At 36.9% G+C, this 18,068-nt stretch overlaps 2 protein-coding genes across 17 annotated transcripts in view; one reads left to right on the plus strand and one right to left on the minus strand.

Annotated features, from left to right (window-relative positions):
* The first annotated feature begins 624 nt into the window (after positions 1-624).
* Positions 625-18,068, plus strand: part of ppp4r4 (protein phosphatase 4, regulatory subunit 4) — an 82,779-nt gene continuing 65,335 nt past the window's right edge. For 6 of the 12 annotated variants that reach the window (XM_073933295.1, XM_073933297.1, XM_073933296.1 and 3 more), the window contains exons 1-2: positions 625-862; positions 2,256-2,399. The gene's annotated coding sequence lies outside the window, so the exon portion shown is untranslated. Of the gene's footprint in view, positions 863-1,116; positions 1,342-2,255; positions 2,400-18,068 lie in introns of those variants that run through there. The other 6 variants (XM_073933304.1, XM_073933303.1, XM_073933299.1 and 3 more) reach the window with 5 other exon arrangements.
* Positions 1,468-15,139, minus strand: asb2a.1 (ankyrin repeat and SOCS box containing 2a, tandem duplicate 1). 5 transcript variants are annotated; one of them, XM_691298.11, is made up of 11 exons: positions 14,988-15,139; positions 13,539-13,839; positions 11,890-12,009; positions 9,954-10,123; positions 9,716-9,871; positions 7,621-7,866; positions 7,355-7,526; positions 7,144-7,194; positions 4,436-4,997; positions 2,458-2,611; positions 1,468-2,368 (listed from the first exon to the last, which is right to left on the minus strand). In XM_691298.11, the coding sequence occupies exons 2-11, from the start codon at positions 13,829-13,831 to the stop codon at positions 2,223-2,225; spliced, it is 2,070 nt and encodes a 689-aa protein (XP_696390.3). In that variant the 5' UTR covers positions 13,832-13,839; positions 14,988-15,139; the 3' UTR covers positions 1,468-2,222. The 5 variants fall into 5 exon arrangements, with proteins under 5 accessions (XP_696390.3, XP_073789411.1, XP_073789409.1 ...); XM_073933310.1 differs by lacking the exon at positions 7,144-7,194 and adding an exon at positions 14,205-14,332 and having other exon boundaries at positions 14,599-14,988; XM_073933308.1 differs by lacking the exon at positions 14,988-15,139 and adding an exon at positions 14,205-14,382.

Consider the following 18,068-nt stretch of genomic DNA (forward strand, 5'->3'; position numbering starts at 1 on the left):
TTTTCATAACCGTTAATTTACTGATATTTGTTAAATTGTTAACATGTGTAATTGTTGGTTATTTAGGTAGCAATTAATTCCAATAGTGCTATAACTATAAAGTTTCATTAAAATCTCAATTTCATACAAATCTGCTTTGTATCAGGCTTTTTAATTTAATAAATTTGTATTTTTGGAGCTGTGGTGTTGCCGCCTTTGATGAATAGTTAATTTGCACCTTTTGCGTTTTTTGGCTGAGCACATTTGGGATTTGCATGCTTTTGAACAGTTTTTCATACTAATCTAAATGGACATTTTTCAAACAAGGTTTTTGCTGAGATGGCCAATCAATCTGAGAAAACATTCATTATTTTGTATACTACATAAAGAGCTGTAGTTTTAAGTTGCGATTACGCAATGACGTCATCACGCTAAGTAATATGTTAATAAGAACCTATTTATTGATTAAATTCTGGATGTAATGTGTAAATATAAAGTAATACCTCCGACAGAGAGATACCGCCTCAGGGAGTAGAAACATGACGGGGTTTCTTGTCAGATACTACGTGATGACGTCACTGATATGCAAATTAGTGCTTGACGTCATCTGGCAACATTTAGCTACGGCCTTCGCCTCCATACCATACAGGCTTTAGCTACTTACCATCGGAAAAAGTTGGCAACACTGAATCTGGGCAATCAGTTTTGCTCTCAAGTCTGGCCATCTGGAAAGTACATTGTCTGGCTGCTACCCGAACTGACCTGATCAAGTTCAGATCAGGGTTAACAACACCCACATTCAAGGACACATAGAGGCAGCTTCTGTGTTCTCTCTCTGAGTATTGCTGACAGCTTTACTGCTGACAACATTATGTAAATACAGGTATTTGTACGAATTTTGTTTACACGTTTATTGTTTTTAAAAGTATTTTTAATTACTTCCCTAAGTTACAGACACAATTAGGGGGGCAATACGTGACGACACCAGAACCAATTATTCTACCCACGTTGTAGCTAACACTTAATCGACATACACAGAATAATACAATAGTCTTTTTATAATGACTGTATAGACCTTTTATTCATTTTTTTGTGCTATTGCTTTTGTAATAAATAAATCCGAATGAACACTGAATAACTCATGACGTCACTTCCGACTCTGAATAGTAAGGTCCACAAAGTGTTGTTTTCAGTAGCTACATTATTTAAAGTAACGTACTTGGTTAAGAACAACGTATTCCGTAATTTTGTTCACCGTTAGAACTGTTAGTAAGTAAATGAGTTTTGTTTTCTTTCTCAGTTTTATTTTTAACGTTGAAGTAACGTTGGAAATGTTGATTGAAAACGTGTGCAGATGAGCAAGTAGGTGAATGAGCAAATGAGGGACATTCATTTTTAATTTGAGAAAAACTGTTTTCTTATTATATTTTTTCACACTGGTTCAGTTTGGAGGTGTTGTTTTTTTATTTTTAATAATAACATTTCAAGAACTGTGTTAATCGTTTATTAAAGAACAGAAAAAAACTGTAGCTGAAAAACCCCAAGAACAACCCATGAAATGAAAAAGGGCGGTAATTTTGTACATCATTATACCCAGGAATGGAAGTTAGGTTATTTATTATTCATACATATACACTAGTTTGTAGAAAATCTTCAAAATTTGTAAAGGAATAGGCTAATTGAATCTCAAATACTGTAACTTTAATTATTGTATAACACTTTAATTATTATCATCATGTCGTTGGAAATCATTCAGATAATTATCTCACGTAGCTTTGCCACTTAGTTTGCTTTGTAAGCAAGACAAAACATTGAAATATACACCGACCTGACTAAAAATCAGCAAGAAGTAAAAAATACAAAACCTAATACAAAACTATACACATTTCATAATACATTCTACTATATTGCAAAAAAATAGCAGTTATTATTTTCTTTCACATGATATCATTTTTCGTACATATAATATTCCTACATTTTAAATAAGAATACACATATAGACAAGATAAATTAATATGTCTTCACTGAATCTATTTAATACATGTCCGCTATATTCTGTTTATGTCTGATAGCTACTTGCATTTAAACATTTATGGCCTGTTTACATTAAGCAGCAGATTTGATTGGAAAATTTATGTCAATTTAGTTCCAATTATTTTAACTCAGTGCAAGTTATGAACAGAAGCATATGGACAGATAATTTTCTTATGTCATTGTTCTTTCTGCATTGAATAAAAGCAGGTCTACATTTCATATTCTCGTTCTTGATGATTTAGGAATTTGATCAGCCTCGGAGGAACCGGAAGCTTGTGAATTTTCTTCAGTCTGTTGATTCCGAGGAGTGTACGGATTTTCAGTCTGCACAGCTGCATGAGTGGGCGTGGAGGCACTGCAATCAAAGGCAGCAAATGAATACACAGGTGACTCAAATCATCTGCATAAATGAATAATTCACGCTCAAGGTATGGGTGCACATACTTGCTTTCTCTTTGATGCACTGCCACTCGTGGTAACTGTCCAGATGTTCAACCAGTCGTGCGCAGAGTTTCACATGTCCAACATAGTCTAGAAGCACGTCAATAATCGGTCCTGACCAGCGCGAGTAGTTTTCGGTGGAGATCACCTCGCAGAACTAGTAAAAAATGCAAAGTAGATATGAAATAAGTAATATACAGCAGTCAACATTTGAAGTGGATCAAAAAGTTGAGCAAATGTTTCCTAAGAAAATAATGGCTGTGGTTCAATAGTTAAATAACACAGTCAAATCAAAGATTATTCAGACATTTTCTCACATTATCACCATTTATTTGCTACGGTTTAGAAAGTGGTAATAAAATATGTTCCACCACATCCCAAAGGTGCTCTATTGGATTGAGATCTGGTGACTGTGGAAGCCAGTAAGTGAGTACAGTAAGAGTACAGTAAGATTATTGTCATGTTTCAGAAACCAGTCTGAGATATGACATGCTCTTTATGACATGGTGGATTATCCTGCTGGAAGTAGCCATCAAAAGATGGGTACACTGTGGCAGGGCCAGAGCAAGCTGAACTGCCGCTCTAGGCAGAGGACGATCATGCCGCCCTCAACCCCAATGTAAAAACGAAAGTGACCGGTTATGTAAATGAAGTGAGGTGTCGCGGACCTCTTTTCCAGCACACTATGCGCTGAGGATGCGCGGGTGCTGAGGGAGGGAGGGAGGTGTCGCGGACACTGCGCTCTCAATTCTGCCGCCCTATGCGCGGATATAACTGAGGACGCGAGGGTGCTGATGGAGGTGTCGCTGACGCCGCCCTCTCTATTCTGTCGTCTATGCGTGAATATATTTGAGGACGCGGGTGGTGAGGGAGGTGTCGCGGACATAACTGAGGACGCGGGTGGTAAGGAAGGTGTCGCGGATGCCGCCCTCTCTATACTGCCGCCCTAGGCGGCCTACTAGTTCGCCTCTATGGACGCGCCGGCCCTGCACTGTGGTCATAAAGGGATGGACATCGTCAGCAACAATATTCAGGTAGGCTGTGGCATTGACACAATGCTCAATTGGTACCAATGTGCCCAAAGTGTGCCAAGAAAATATCCTCAACACCATTACACCACCACCACTCGCCTGAATTGCTGATAAAAGGTAGGATGGATCCATGCTTTCATGTTGATGATCCCAAATTCTGACCCTACCATTCGAATGTTGCAGCAGAAATGAAGACTCGTTAGACCAGGCAACGTTTTACCAATCTTCTATTGTCCAATTTTGGTGAGCCTGTGCGAATTGTAGCCTCAGTTTCCTGTTCTTAGCTGACAGGAGTAGCACCCGGTTGCTGCTGTAGCCCATCTGCCTCAAGGTTGGACGCTTTGTGCGTTCAGAGATGCTCTTCTGCATACCTCGGTTGTAACGAGTGGTTATTTGAGTTACTGTTGCCTTAAAAATCAGCTCGAACCAGTCTGGCCATTCTCCTTTGACCTCTGGCATCAACAAGGCATTTGTGCCCACAGAACTGTCACTCACTGGATAATTTTCCCTTTTTCGGACTATTCTCTGGAAACCCTAGAGATGGTTGTGTGTGAAAATCCCAGTAGATCAGTAGTTTCTGAAATACTCAGACCAGCCCGTCTGGCACCAACAAACCATGCCACATTCAAAGTCACTTAAATCACCTTTCTTCCTAATTCTGATGCTCGATTTGAACTGCAGCAGATTGTATTGAAGATGTTTACATTCCTAAATGCATTGAGTTGTTGCTATGTGATTGGCTGATTAGAAATTTGCTGTAACGAGCAGTTGGACAGCAAGTGGCCGGCGAGTGTATAATGACAGTTTAATTTATTTAGCTATCCTAATTTAATGCATAAATGATGTATAATGTCTAGCACCCATTAGTAAGTGCATGAATAAAAATATAATAATATATCTGAATCCTTTTTTAGTTTGACTGTATATATAGCTATCTTCAAAACACTCACCAGAACACAGGTCTTTTCTCTGGATTCATCTGAGTCATATCTTGGATTCCGCCTTGGTTTTATAGGTGGATGGGGATTACTACCATAAACACAATTAAAACATGACAATGCATCGCAGCCGTTATCCATCAGATATTTCAGTAAGGACAAGTACTTCATACAGAACATAACGGAGGCTGGAAAGCTAGTTGGATGAGTTGGGATGTTGGCATTAACATCAGCGCCATGTTCCACCAGCAGAGTCACAGTCTGTATGCAGCCCTGCCTCAGTGCCACCAGCAGCGGTTTGAACGTATCCAGGTTTGGGTTGGCACCAGCCTCCAGAAGCATAGTGGTAGCTTCGATGTTGTTGTTAATGACGGCAAAGTAGAGAGCTGTGCTCCGCCGATCTTCATACATCATGGAACGATCCTCAGACAACATGGCATTAACGTCAAAGCCGGCCTCGATCAGTACTTCCACAATGTCATTTCTGTTGCGCTCCGCAGCCAAATGGAGAGGGCTGATACCAGAACGCCTCACTCTGGCCCTACTTGTGGCTGGGATCAGCATGGCTATAATTCTGAAAATGAGAAACTTGATGTTCTTGAGTGTTACCTTGCTAGTATGCACCAAATTTGAATGTCATGTTAGAAGTTGATGTCATTAGGTTGAAATGAACATTATAAAAAGGGGAGATGGTTTAAAATGAAGACTGATAATCTATTGAATACATGAAAATCTTTAAAAAGCTTGTATTAAGTGATTAGAAATAATGACATTTTAGGAGGAAAGTTCTGGGGTTGGGAACCGAGAATTAGTGAAGAAAACGTGAACTACGAGATGTAAATATGAACAGTTAACTAAAAATTTTACTTTTATTTTAAATAGAATCAGACCAAAACAAAGTTTAGGAGTAAAAATATGATTGGCAAATTGAACTATCCTAAGCAATGTAAGTTTGGTGTGGCTCTGAGGATTCCTTTTCTTGAATGTAGTACTATTTTTCAGTTAATCTCCTCTACTCTTGCTATTATTTGATGCTTTATTGTTGTGTTTTCAATGCTATAATTTTGGTTGAGTTATTTTTTTGGTATTCAGAGTAAAATGAATACTTTTAATATGCATATACAGTAGTTCAACTTAATAACTTTGCGACAAAGTATTATCTCTATTGTGCCTCTGTATTGTCTTGTGATGAAATTCATGATGCATACTACGGCTGTGCAATTAATCAAAACGTAACGAAATAGACATTCAGGACCAATAATCGATAAAATTTTTTCAGGTCAATTTTTTCAGTTACTTTTCCCACCACATGCAGAGTCACGTGACCCCGCTCTATTAAGGCTGATTTATACTTCTGCGTCGATTCTATGGGTATAGTCTGGAGCAGCCTTTGTGCTTTTACTCACACACCTCTCGAAAAATGTAACTATACGTCGCACGTTTGCACTACATTGATGATAATTGGAAGCTGTGCCAGAGATACCTTGAGAAGGTATACTTTCTATTACAATAAAATAGTAATTTGCATTAAAGGTAATTACATTACATCGATTTACATTACAATAAATATTTGTTTAAACAAGATGCAAGGATTGGACTGTTTAAAATATTATTTACAGGTTGTACAAGAGTTATTCCAAAAGTGCAAGTTATTTATTTTTACTTTTTCATAAGAAAAAAGTGACCGTTGGTTGTAGACAATGTGTGTTTTATTTCAGTTGTTTAACATTGATGTTCAATAAATAATCATAGATAGTAGAACGTGTTTCCTTTGATTATTTTAAAATCAATTAGTGTACCCTTTATTCAGAAATCTCCCACTTGTTATATGTGAGCATATTTACTGTACAAAACCTGTAAGTGAACTATTACAGCAAAAAAATAAATAAACAAATAATAAAATAAATAAATAAATAAATAAAATAATCATTAATCGTGATTGAGTAAAAATGTTCATTATTAATCAAGATTTTGATTTTAGGCCAAATCGCCTAGCCCTATCACATACAGTATTCCGATCTTAATGCATACCTATAGAAGCTTATCAGTTAACTGATGACATTTCAATGTTCTTTCCATGCCTAACTGTAGAACGAAGGGCTTCAAACATATGTCCACAAATAACGCTTAAAAAAAACCATCTCTTGCATATTTTTATTTAATGAGTTGATTCTTAACTCTAATTGGCTCTTATTTTAAATTAGCCAAAGACAGCTTGCAACTCAAAATCAGATTGCCTATTCGCATTATAATATAGATATACATTATGCATTTACTCAGTGTTCTCTTAAACAGACCTTTTGCGAAGGTTGTGTTAAAATATTATTTTTAGCAGTAACATATTTGTTTGTTTTCATATATTTATTCCCAGGCAGCATTTAAGTCATTGTTAATAAAGTAGTTAAAGGAATTGAAATGGTTAAAAGGCTGCAAAAAAGGATTTTGGAAATTGTTAATTTTTTTCACGATTCCCATCCCTAAACATTTCATGCTAACAGGAATAATGCTAATGGATTATTAGTTATACTGTTAGGCGAGGGAAAAAACCTACACAGAGTTAAAAAGACATTATGTCTGTCAGAAGAAAGAACATTTAAATGCAGATAAATGGTATTTTGCAAGTAAAAAAATTTGCTCCTACTTGAGTTAGCTTGAGTTAAGGTTACAGGATTAGCACCCTCTTGCTACAGCATTGCTGTAAAGCACCCATTGAGACTTACTTAGTTGCACTGATATTTTTGCGGGTACACCCAAAAGTGAGGAGGTCTTTGCTGAAAATTAATGCAAGATTGTGAGATGTACTATGCCTGAACTCTCAAGAACCAATGGCCTTCGCATAAAAAATTTATCTTTAGATAAACCTGAGAACATTTCTCCCAAAGCACATTCGTTCACATAAATACTTTATATTTCTGTACTGTTAAATCATACCCATCTTTGCCACGCTGGGCAGCAATATGAATCGGCAAGAGTCCTGTTTTTCCTGCCTTGTTGGCATCTGCATTTTGAGAGAGAAGGAACTCTACAATGTCCTCATGACCATTTTTACAGGCCTCATACAGCGCTGTGGCTCCATCTGAGGCCTGACTGTTGAGATCAGCGCCTGATAGAATTGAAAGAAATTACCTTTAAGATGCATTACATTACAAAGCGACAGAAAGACAAAACACAACCCAAATGATAGAGGAAGATGTTACCATTTTTTAAAAGCATGCGAAGTGCTTCCACTTTTCCACTTTGAGCCGCTACAAAGATAGGAGTGATTCCGTACTTGTTAGGCAAGCTGACTTTGGCTCCAGCTTTCATCAGCATCTCACAGATTTCCACATTGTTCCTGCACACACTCTCGTGGAGAGCCGTCCAGCCTTGAATACAGCTCTTATTCACCAAGGCGCCGTGATTCAGTAACATGGCAACCAATGCTGGGTTTTCCTTCTCGCAAGCTACAGATATGTATAGAAATAATAACATTTCCATCACAGCACTGAAGGCCATGTTAAATGAAGAACATCAACAAAAAGGCTTTTTTTAATTAAATGATGTGTATCTGGGACTGTAAGCTAGAGTTATCAACCTGAACTACAAAAGAATATACCTGCATTTACAAAAGATTAAAGAAGGAAAAGATAGATAGATAGATAGATAGATAGATAGATAGATAGATAGATAGATAGATAGATAGATAGATAGATAGATAGATAGATAGATAGATAGATAGATAGATAGATAGATAGAATTAATGCATAGATGACAGACGGATGGATGGATGGATGAATAATGGATTGATGGCAGAAAGATAAAGGATGGATGGAATAAATGAATAATAGATTGATGGCAGAAGATGGATGGAGGGATGGAAAGATGGATAGTAATTGGGTAGACAGATGGTTGGATGGACTACCAGACAGACAGACAGTTGGAGATGGACAGATGGATGGATGACAGTTGTATGAATGGATAGATGAAAGACAGATGGATGGATGGATAAATAATGGATTAATAGTAAACAGATGATGCATGGATGGATAGATGACATGGATGGATGAATAATGGACAGATGGATGGATGAAGGTTATATGAATGGATAGATGACAGACTGATGGATGGAAGGATGGATGGATAAATAATAGATTGATAGTACATAGATTATGCATGGATGGATGGATGACGCATGGATGGATGAATAATGAACAGATGGATGGATGACAGTTGTATGAATGCATAGATGAAAGACAGATGGATGGATGGATAAATAATGGATTAATAGAACACAGATGATGCATGGATGGATAGATGACATGGATGGATGAATAATGGACAGATGGATGGATGAAAGTTATATGAATGGATAGATGACAGACTGATGGATGGAAGGATGGATGGATAAATAATAGATTGATAGTACATAGATTATGCATGGATGGATGACGCATGGATGGATGAATAATGAACAGATGGATGGATGACAGTTGTATGAATGCATAGATGACAGCAGGGGCGGACTGGGACAAACATTCAGCCCTGTCACTGTTGTAACATCAGCCCACATTACCACACCGACACAGCCCCACCCACGGACACGCACATTCACTATTTATTTTGGTGTAAAGATGGTGAAATAATATGACATTTTTGCCAGATTTTGATTATGTCCGGGTTACCTTGGATTGGGTCGGCCCATCTTGAAACCAGACGGCAGTTGCCGATTGGGCCAAATGCTTAATATTTATTATTATTATTTTTATTATCATCATCATAATATCACATCTAGGAAGAGATAAAAGCTGTCTGCACTTAAAAACAATAAATTTTTTCAAAAAAAACCTAACCGGCCCACATTTAAAAATTGGTCCAGCCCTTCTGGCATTTGCCAGAATTGCCAGATGGCCAGTCCGCCCCTGGATGACAGACAGACGGATGGTTGGATGAATAATGGATTGATGGCAGAAAGATGAAGGATGGATGGATGAATAATGGATTGATGGTACACAGATGTTACATGGATGGACGACTGTTGGATGGATGAATAATGGACAGATGGATGGTTGACAGTTAGATGAATGCATAGAGAGATGACAGACAGACTGATGGATGAATAGATAACAGTTGGGTGGACATGAACAGACAGACAGACAGACAGACAGACAGACAGACAGACAGACAGACAGACAGACAGACAGACAGACAGACAGACAGACAGACAGACAGATAGATAGATAGATAGATAGATAGATAGATAGATAGATAGATAGATAGATAGATAGATAGATAGATATTAAAGCGGTACAATACCTTTGTAAAGTGGAGTCTCCTTTTCCTTGTTGGGAATCTCAGGATCAGCTCCTTTCTCCAGAAGAATCTCCACACATGCCAGATTCTCTCTGGACACAGCTAACATTAAAGGAGTCTGATCTCTCAAAGTGCGCTGGTTAATCATCCCAGGTTGAGCTACATTCATGATAAGAATCACAACATTCTTTTACAGCTTGGAAAATAGGATTTGAGGAATTTACAAATGAGTGCACTCTACCTCTCAGGAGAATTTTAACGCATTGATCTTGTCCATAATATGCCGCCTCATGCAAAGGAATCCACCCTTCTTTATTAGGTTTAAGAAGGTTGCAGCCTGGTTGCTTGACCATTAGTCTCACTGTCCCTACATCCCCCTCCGAAATGGCCTTAGCAATGGGCTCAAGTTCCCTACAATAGACAATTTGTTTATGCAATGCTTTGCTTTAAACTTCTAAAATGTCATGCCATAATGAAATGAATCTTCCATGAGTGCTTTATTTAATATGAATTTTTGTTTTGAAATGCGCGCATGACAACCGTACCATTTGACATGTGAAATTTCATTTAATTATAGCAACAAATATGTTGAAGCGCAAGTAGTACCCCGAATAAATATATTGACAACAAAAGGAGGCTTATATGTAGTGTGTTGCTCTCACAAGAGAGCATGAAACCTTCTAAATTGAAACGACATTTAGAAACCAAACATCCCAGTTGCAAGGACAAACCTGTGGACTTTTTTCAAAGACGACTCCAATAGCTGAGGGCATCACAAAAGTGCCTAACATCTTCATGTTCAAAACAAGTACAGGCAATCCGCGCATCTTACTGCGTAGCTCACCGTGTAGCAAAGGCCAAGAAAGCCCACACAATAGCAGAAGAGCAAATAACTGGCGATCATTATAGAAATGGTTATGGTTATTATTATCAATTTACTTGAATTTGCTGGTTTGTTCTGTGCAACAGGATCAGTGTTAATGCTTTATTAACAGTTCAGTTTAGTTCATATTTGAACCTTTGCTTATACCATAAGCACTGTTTACAGTATTTGACGTTTTACTTTGTAATATTTCTATAATTTGATGAATTTTGTTAAATGACAGCAATAAAATATTGTTTATTTGTAAGTCTTGGTGATTTTCTTATGATTTATCTGTCACTACTTGTGTATGTTAACAAATAAGTACAAATTAATTGTAATTCCTAAAATTATATTATAGTTCCTAAAAATTTGGGTTGCGGATTGATGACAATGTAAAAATGTGGGTCCCAAGGCCAAACCAGTTGAGAACCACTGTATTAGATCATGTCATTCACCCGTTAGAAAACTTTATAGTACTGTATAATACTACAATTCTAAATGAAAAACTGCTTTATATCTAGCATGTTTTCAGTTGTGTAGCAAGCAGAACTTGTCAAACTTGTGCAACTTTTTATTCATGCAAGGGTTGCTGGTCTCACTCTCTCATGCACTTTGTCCTAATGCAACTACTGTATGCTTAGTGCTTGGTTGGCAGGATGCAGGAATTACACTTATTACTAAGCTATACTTACATAATATTTCAGACCGTATAGTCAATAAAATAAAAATCTACATTATTGATGCTGTAAAAGGTTCCTTATTTAACTGTAAATAGTCAGATCAATCTTTCGCCGGAAGATTTCAGTGGCTGAACAACACGTCAGTGCATATAAGTAATTCGTAACGCAACAAATCTACATAAGGTTTGCATGACTAAAACACTTTTAAAACATAACCCGTCTAAAAGAAATACTTCAACCATGGTGTCATCCTTCCTCCAGCATGCAAAAGAAACTCCAATATTGATTCAGAATTTTAAAAAGTTTTGATTTAGTAATTGTTTTTCCTGCTGTCACTCTCTCCTTCGTTGATAGTTTGGGCTACTTATCAGAATCATGGGAATTATCGCCTGACACATTTTAATTGGATTAACTTTTTTTAGTATTATGCCTTACCTAGAAAATGAAAATACATATAAATTCATTTAGATCATTTACTGAAATCATTACTATTGGTATATGAAGAGACTTTTAACCAGCACAACAAAAAATGTTTCTGAAGACAATCACCTGCTGCACCTTTAATGAACAGTATATTTTAAAAAAAAAACGTAAAAAAACGAACAAAACACTTTTATCCAAACATCACTCACTCTTCAGGTTCAGGCACGAGTTGCATAGATCCATCATATCTTCGGTACGCCACCATTGGCTTGCCATATCCAGTCACAAAATGACTCACTGAACACACATTTTCAAGATCAATTTTTTCTCTTTTGAGGAAGAAAAAAAAAGCTGATCAGAAAGAGATCATTTAATAACACTTGTGCTTCTATATGTTATATACTATATGTTTTTGAATATATATATAAACAGTTGAAGTCAGAATTCTACCCCCCCCCCCCCCCCTGAATTATTAGCCCCCCTATTTATCTTTTCCACCAATTTCTGTTTGACGCAGAGCAGATTTTTTCAACACATTTCTTAACATAATAGTTTTAATAACTCCTTTCTAACAACTGATTTATTTCATTTTAGCCATTATGGACAGCTATGCAGCTCAAAGTGTAAAAGGCTCAACTAGGTTAACTAGGCAGGTTAGGGTAAATAGGCAAGTTATTGTATAACGATGGTTTGCTCTGTAGACTTTCAAAAAAAAAATAAATAAATAGCTTAAAGGGGCTAATAATTTTACCTGAAAATGGTTCATAAAAAATTTAAAACTGCTTTTATTCTAGCCAAAATAAAACAAATTAGATTTTCTCCAGAAGAAAAAAATATCATCAGACGAAAATTTGTGAAAATTTCCTTGCTCTGTTAAACATTATTTGGAAAATCAAAGGGGGCCTAATAATTCTGATTGTTGAATGGAAATAGAGTTTTTAACTTTTTTCACCCACAATTACCAACCCAAACAAATAACCTATATAATATCTTAAAATATAGAACTTATCACTCCTTAAATGTCAGATTACAGTGAAAATCCAAACAAGTACATTGGGGCACAGCAAAGGATAGAGTCTCTATTTTTATGCACGGTGGCATGCGAACTCTTGAACTACTCCACTTGCACCTCTTTCTAATGCTGGCCTTTGAATGAAGAGGAACAGGTGTAAAGCAGCCACCGGAGAAGACGCAGTAGGCATCTGTAAGTGATATTGTGACCCTGACCCCCTCCCGTGAGCTGCATCATCAAAACATGACTGGAAAATTCATGCAGCAACACATTAATGTCTATCCTTTCAGCCTATTTCTTATGTCTTCACATAGTTTTATTGAGAAATACAGAAGATGTGAGTGTCCTATACTACAAATGGATGTTCATTTTAATAATTATTTTGAATTGTAGGATATGATTGCAATTTAAAATAACTGAAGTTTACAAATGTTATTTTCTGTGTTTAATTTTCAGCATCGTTACCTTATTCTTAAGTATTCAGAAATTATTCTAACACTATAATCTGCTACTGAAGAAACATTTATTACTATTAGTATTATTATTATTATCATCAGTGTTTAATTCTATTGGGCTGCTTCATATTTTTGGGGTGAAAGTAAAACAAAATGCATAATTCTAAATGCAGGAAAGTTTTCAAGTTTTCATATTGGATTACATTTTCACCATAACTATGATGACATTAAATATAATTTAATTATAAACAACGTAAAAAAATACAATTATTTTAAACTGCAATAATATTTCACAATTTTTCACATATTACAATATTTTTGACCATTAGTCTTATAGCTGGCTTGATTTATGATGCCGCTTCATTTGAACCTGAAGCACATCAGATTGTACCTGGGTGGATTAGCAGGACATGCAGCTTGTACTGTCTGCTGCCGCTGTTGTTGTTGGGGTGGACGTGATGGTGTCTGGCATGCTGCTGTTGCTGCTGCTGATGATGGCTTGTTCAGAGCTGCAGGGGTCTTTAAGTTTTCAGTGCCCGACCCAGAGCTGTGGGCATCAGCAAGACTCCGCTCGATTGCCAGGTGCAGGAGCTCATCATCAGACAGGTTGCTATAGAGACTGTAGTCAGCAAATTCCAGGTTGGTGCCTGTGGTTCCCGGTAAAGACACATGGGTGGCTGCCATGATGGTTCCTGAGGCAATCAAAACATGCATTACATAATGACAGAAAACTGCTGGGTTAATATGCTTGATTAGGAGATTAAACTACATCATTAAATGGTAAATCTGACTGATTTTTATACACACAAACACGCACAAACACACACTAATTTCTTGTTTTTTTGCATGTTTCCTAAATTTTTTAGATCATTCATTTTCTTAGGCTTAGTCTCTATTTCAGAGGTTGCCACAGTGGAATGTACCGCCAACTGTCCCAGCATATGTTTTATTTAGCAGATGCTCTTCCAGCTGCAACTCAATACTGAGAAACACCCATACACCCTCAATTTACACAGACACACATACACTACTGCCAATTTTAGTTTATCCAATTCACCTATGTCTTTGGACTGTGGGGGAAACCGGAGCTCCTGGAAGAAACCCAAGCCACCACGGGGAGAACATGCAAACTCCACACAGACACGCCAACTGGCCCAGTCGGGACTCGAGACAGTGACCTTCTTGCTGTGAGATGACAGTGCAAATTGCAGAGCCACCATGCCACAATGTTTCAAATCATCCAACAAATTTATTATTAGTCATAAATAACAAAAGTAATCACATCATGCAAATTTTAAATGAAGGTATTTCTAATGAATGGAAAACAAAATACATAACTATCCCCGCCCCCTCTCTGGTTTATCACACCTGAGTTCACATTTTCTAGCCACACCCATGCCTGATTACTACAACACCTGCTGCAATCAAGAAATCACTTAAATAGGACCTGCCTGACAAAGTGAAGTAGACCAGGTGATCCTCAAAAGCTAGGCATCATGCAGAGATTCAGAGAAATTCAAAAACAAATGAGAAAGAAAATAACTGAGATCTACCAGTCAGGAAAAGTTTACAAAGCTATTACTGAACTTTGGGACTGAACCACAGCCAGACCCATTATCTACACACATGGCAAAAACATGAAACTGTGGAGAACTCTTGCAGAAGTAGCCGGCCGACCAAAATTACCCCAAAAGCCCAGCTAAAACTAATCTAATAGGTCTCAAAAGAGCCCACAACAACATCCAAACAACCATTGCGCAATAAATTAATCTGCAAATGCATTATTTACAACATTACTCCAACATAATTATCCAAATCACACCAACACGGGTCTACTCACCAACTGAAATAACCTCTCTTTTCCCCTTTTCTCAGCAGCGTGTCAGATTTCCAAACAGAAAAACTTGTTTTGTTGTTCCCCTATGTCTAGTGACACACTTAACACCAGCTCAGCCCGTGACCTGTTTAGCTCTCAGCAAAAGAGAGGCCTTTAACTGTCACTGTCACCCCACACCGTCTGTTTAGAGGACACGTGATGTCCAGCATGCCAAGATTATCAAACTCTGAGCCACTGCCGTTCTTGAGGAGCTGCAGTAACAAACCCTCATTACCTATAGGAAGGAAAAACAGTTAAAAATGCACTTCCAGAAAAATACCCACACCGTTAAAAATGCAGGGTTCCACGCAATCCTTTTTTGCCATCCCAACGAAAATTGATTAAGTTAACTTAATGTTTTTTTTGCAATTTTAAGTTGAGTGAACATAAAACAATTAAGCTGTCCCCCCAAAAAACTCAAGAATTGTGTGGTTTCAGCTCATTTTAAATAAGTAGTTAGAACAAGCAGCCATAATATTTTCTGAGTGCATTATACTATAGGACTTTAAGACTTTTCTCATAAAAAAATAAATGAACATTGATTATACTGTTGGGGGTGTGTGTGGGTAAATTACGGTTGGGCTTTTCTACATACATTGTCAAGCCTTTGGTGTGTAACTGGGTTAAATTGTTAGGCTGTCTTTGCTGTGTCAGGTTACAGGTGTGTCAAGGCTACGAGACAAACAGGACATAGAATTGCATTGTGTGAATGCCTTATTCCTTATTTATAGGTGAAGCTGTTAAGTTAAGGTCAAGTGGACGATTCATCAAGGTTATGAACTGTAGTCACGCTTTGTGTTGTGTTTTGAGTTGTCATTGTGGATTAGGCATGAATAATTTGACAAGGTTATCAAATAAGCAGGACGGTGTGGTAATAAACATTAAGTTGGTGTGCAGATTTGCAATTGGATGCCCTTGTTTTAAAATAAAGGCCTACAGCTAGTGGTTATAAAAGATGAGGTCTCCATGCACCTTTTGACATTTTCTGACAATGAACAAAATGAAATTTCATTCGGAGTGACATTTATATGCAATTTTGAGTCTTCTGGTGGTTCTTTAATGTCAGTGATTAACTGTTGTGTTTTATTAATTATATTTTCTGTTTCTGACGTTATTTTTTTTTCTCAGGTTTTTGGAAATTTGATTGTGGTTTTGTTAGTACAATAATGTTTTAAATCATTAAAATTTGCGCTAAGTATGTCTTTTTTTGTTGTATTATAGTTTAAATATTTATTCATTCATTTTATTTTCGACTTAGTGCCTTAATTAATCAGGGGCCGCCACAGCGGAATGAACCGCCAACTTGTCCAGCATACATTTGAAGTCAGAATTAATTGCCCTCCTAAATTATTAGCCCCCCTCCCCCCCGTTTATTTTTTTCCCCTAATTTCTGTTTAACGAGGAGAAGATTTTTTTAACACATTTCTAAGCATAAAAGTTTTAATAACTCATTTCTAATAACTGATTTATTTTATCTTTGCCATAATTACAGTAAATAATATTTTACTAAATATTTTTTAAGACACTTCTATACAGCTTAAATGTATATGTAAAGACTTAACTAGGGTAATTAGGTTAACAAGGCAGGTTAGAATAATTAGGCAAGTTATTGTATAACGATGGTTTGTTCTGTAGACAATCGGAAAAACAATAGCTCAAAGGGGCTAATAATTTTGTCCCTAAAATGTTTTTTAAAAACTGCTTTTATTCTAGCTGAAATAAAACAAATAAGACTTTCTCTAGCAGAAACACATTTTCTTGCTCTGTTAAACATTATTTGGGAAATTAAAAAAAAAAAAAATTCAAAAGAGGGATTATAGTTCTGTCAACAACTGTATATTTTACGCAGCGGATGCCCTTCCAGCCACAACCCAACACTGGGAAAATACACTATGGCCAATTTAGTTTATTTAATTTACCTACAGCGCATGTCTTTGAACTGTGGGGAAACCGGAGCACCCAAAGGAAACCCACGCCAACATGGAGAGAACATGCAAACTCCACACAGAAATGCCAATCTACCTAGCCGGGGCTCGAACCAGCAACCTTCTTGCTGTGAGGCGATCATGTTACCCACTGCGCTATGTGATGCCCTAGTTTTAAATATTTAAGTATTTAAATATTTCTTTTATTTAAATGATTAGGCCTATAAATAGGCTGATTTAGTTGAACTACTGTAGCTGAAATAATTCGTTTACATATTTTTATTTTTCAGTTAACACCCATCTCATAATACAATTGACAACTTAATGAATGTAAAAGGTCACATATTTTACCCCTTTTTTAAGATTTAGAAGTCTTTTGTGTCTCTAGAGTGTGTCTGTAAAATTTCAGCTCAAAACACCCATCAGAATATTTATTATACAGTTCAGAATGTTGGAGTTTTCCGCTCTGAACACAATGTTGCTATTTTTGTTGCCTGTGCATTTAATGCTAGTTCTCCCCACCTACTGTTCCCATGTGCCTGTTAGACTTTGCCTTGTTCTCCGCCTCAGCAGGGTCAGATAAACAGCACAGTGACAGATATGAAGGAAGCAGACCTTACGTAACATTTGTGATGAATACTACAGTAAGAACTTTCCCAATGATTATTTGATATATTTGTTGTGGAGTTAATTCAAGCCTTTCTACAATGAGTCACACAATGTCGTTACAAAGTTCACGTAGACACAGAGACACACAGCACGCGCATTTAGCTTTGCACTGTTTTTGCATGGCAAATGTGACAGGATACATGTTAATATCCACTGCTGTATGGGTATATGTTATGTTAATGTACAAAAAACGGGATTGAAGCTTTTATAATTGTACTGACGTGGCTGTGGTGATAAAGTAAAGACGGTAAAGTCACTGTAATTAATTAACTTGCTTTGCTTTAAAAGCGTTTTAAACTTGTAAAGCTCATTATTGATCACATTTGAGAATGATTGATGAACCTAGCAAACTGAACAGATCTTTTATTCCCAGTGGTTTTGCGCACGTCCTGTCTTGTTGACATGATTAAATGCGTTACTACAGAGACATGTTAACATGTGGTTGTCTATC

Source organism: Danio rerio, chromosome 20, assembly GCF_049306965.1.
Source record: "Danio rerio strain Tuebingen ecotype United States chromosome 20, GRCz12tu, whole genome shotgun sequence".
NCBI classification, from domain to species: domain Eukaryota; kingdom Metazoa; phylum Chordata; class Actinopteri; order Cypriniformes; family Danionidae; genus Danio; species Danio rerio.

Coding starts and splice junctions, on each gene's coding strand:
- asb2a.1 (XM_073933308.1), bottom strand. CDS start 14,367: ATGGTGGCTCTGCAATTTGCACTGTCATCTCACAGCAAGAAGGTCACT. Junction 12,010..13,538: donor TGTCCTGCTAATCCACCCAG/GTACAATCTGAT, acceptor CTTCCTCAAAAG/AGAAAAAATTGATCTTGAAA. Junction 4,998..7,143: donor AAAAATATCAGTGCAACTAA/GTAAGTCTCAAT, acceptor TCTCATTTTCAG/AATTATAGCCATGCTGATCC.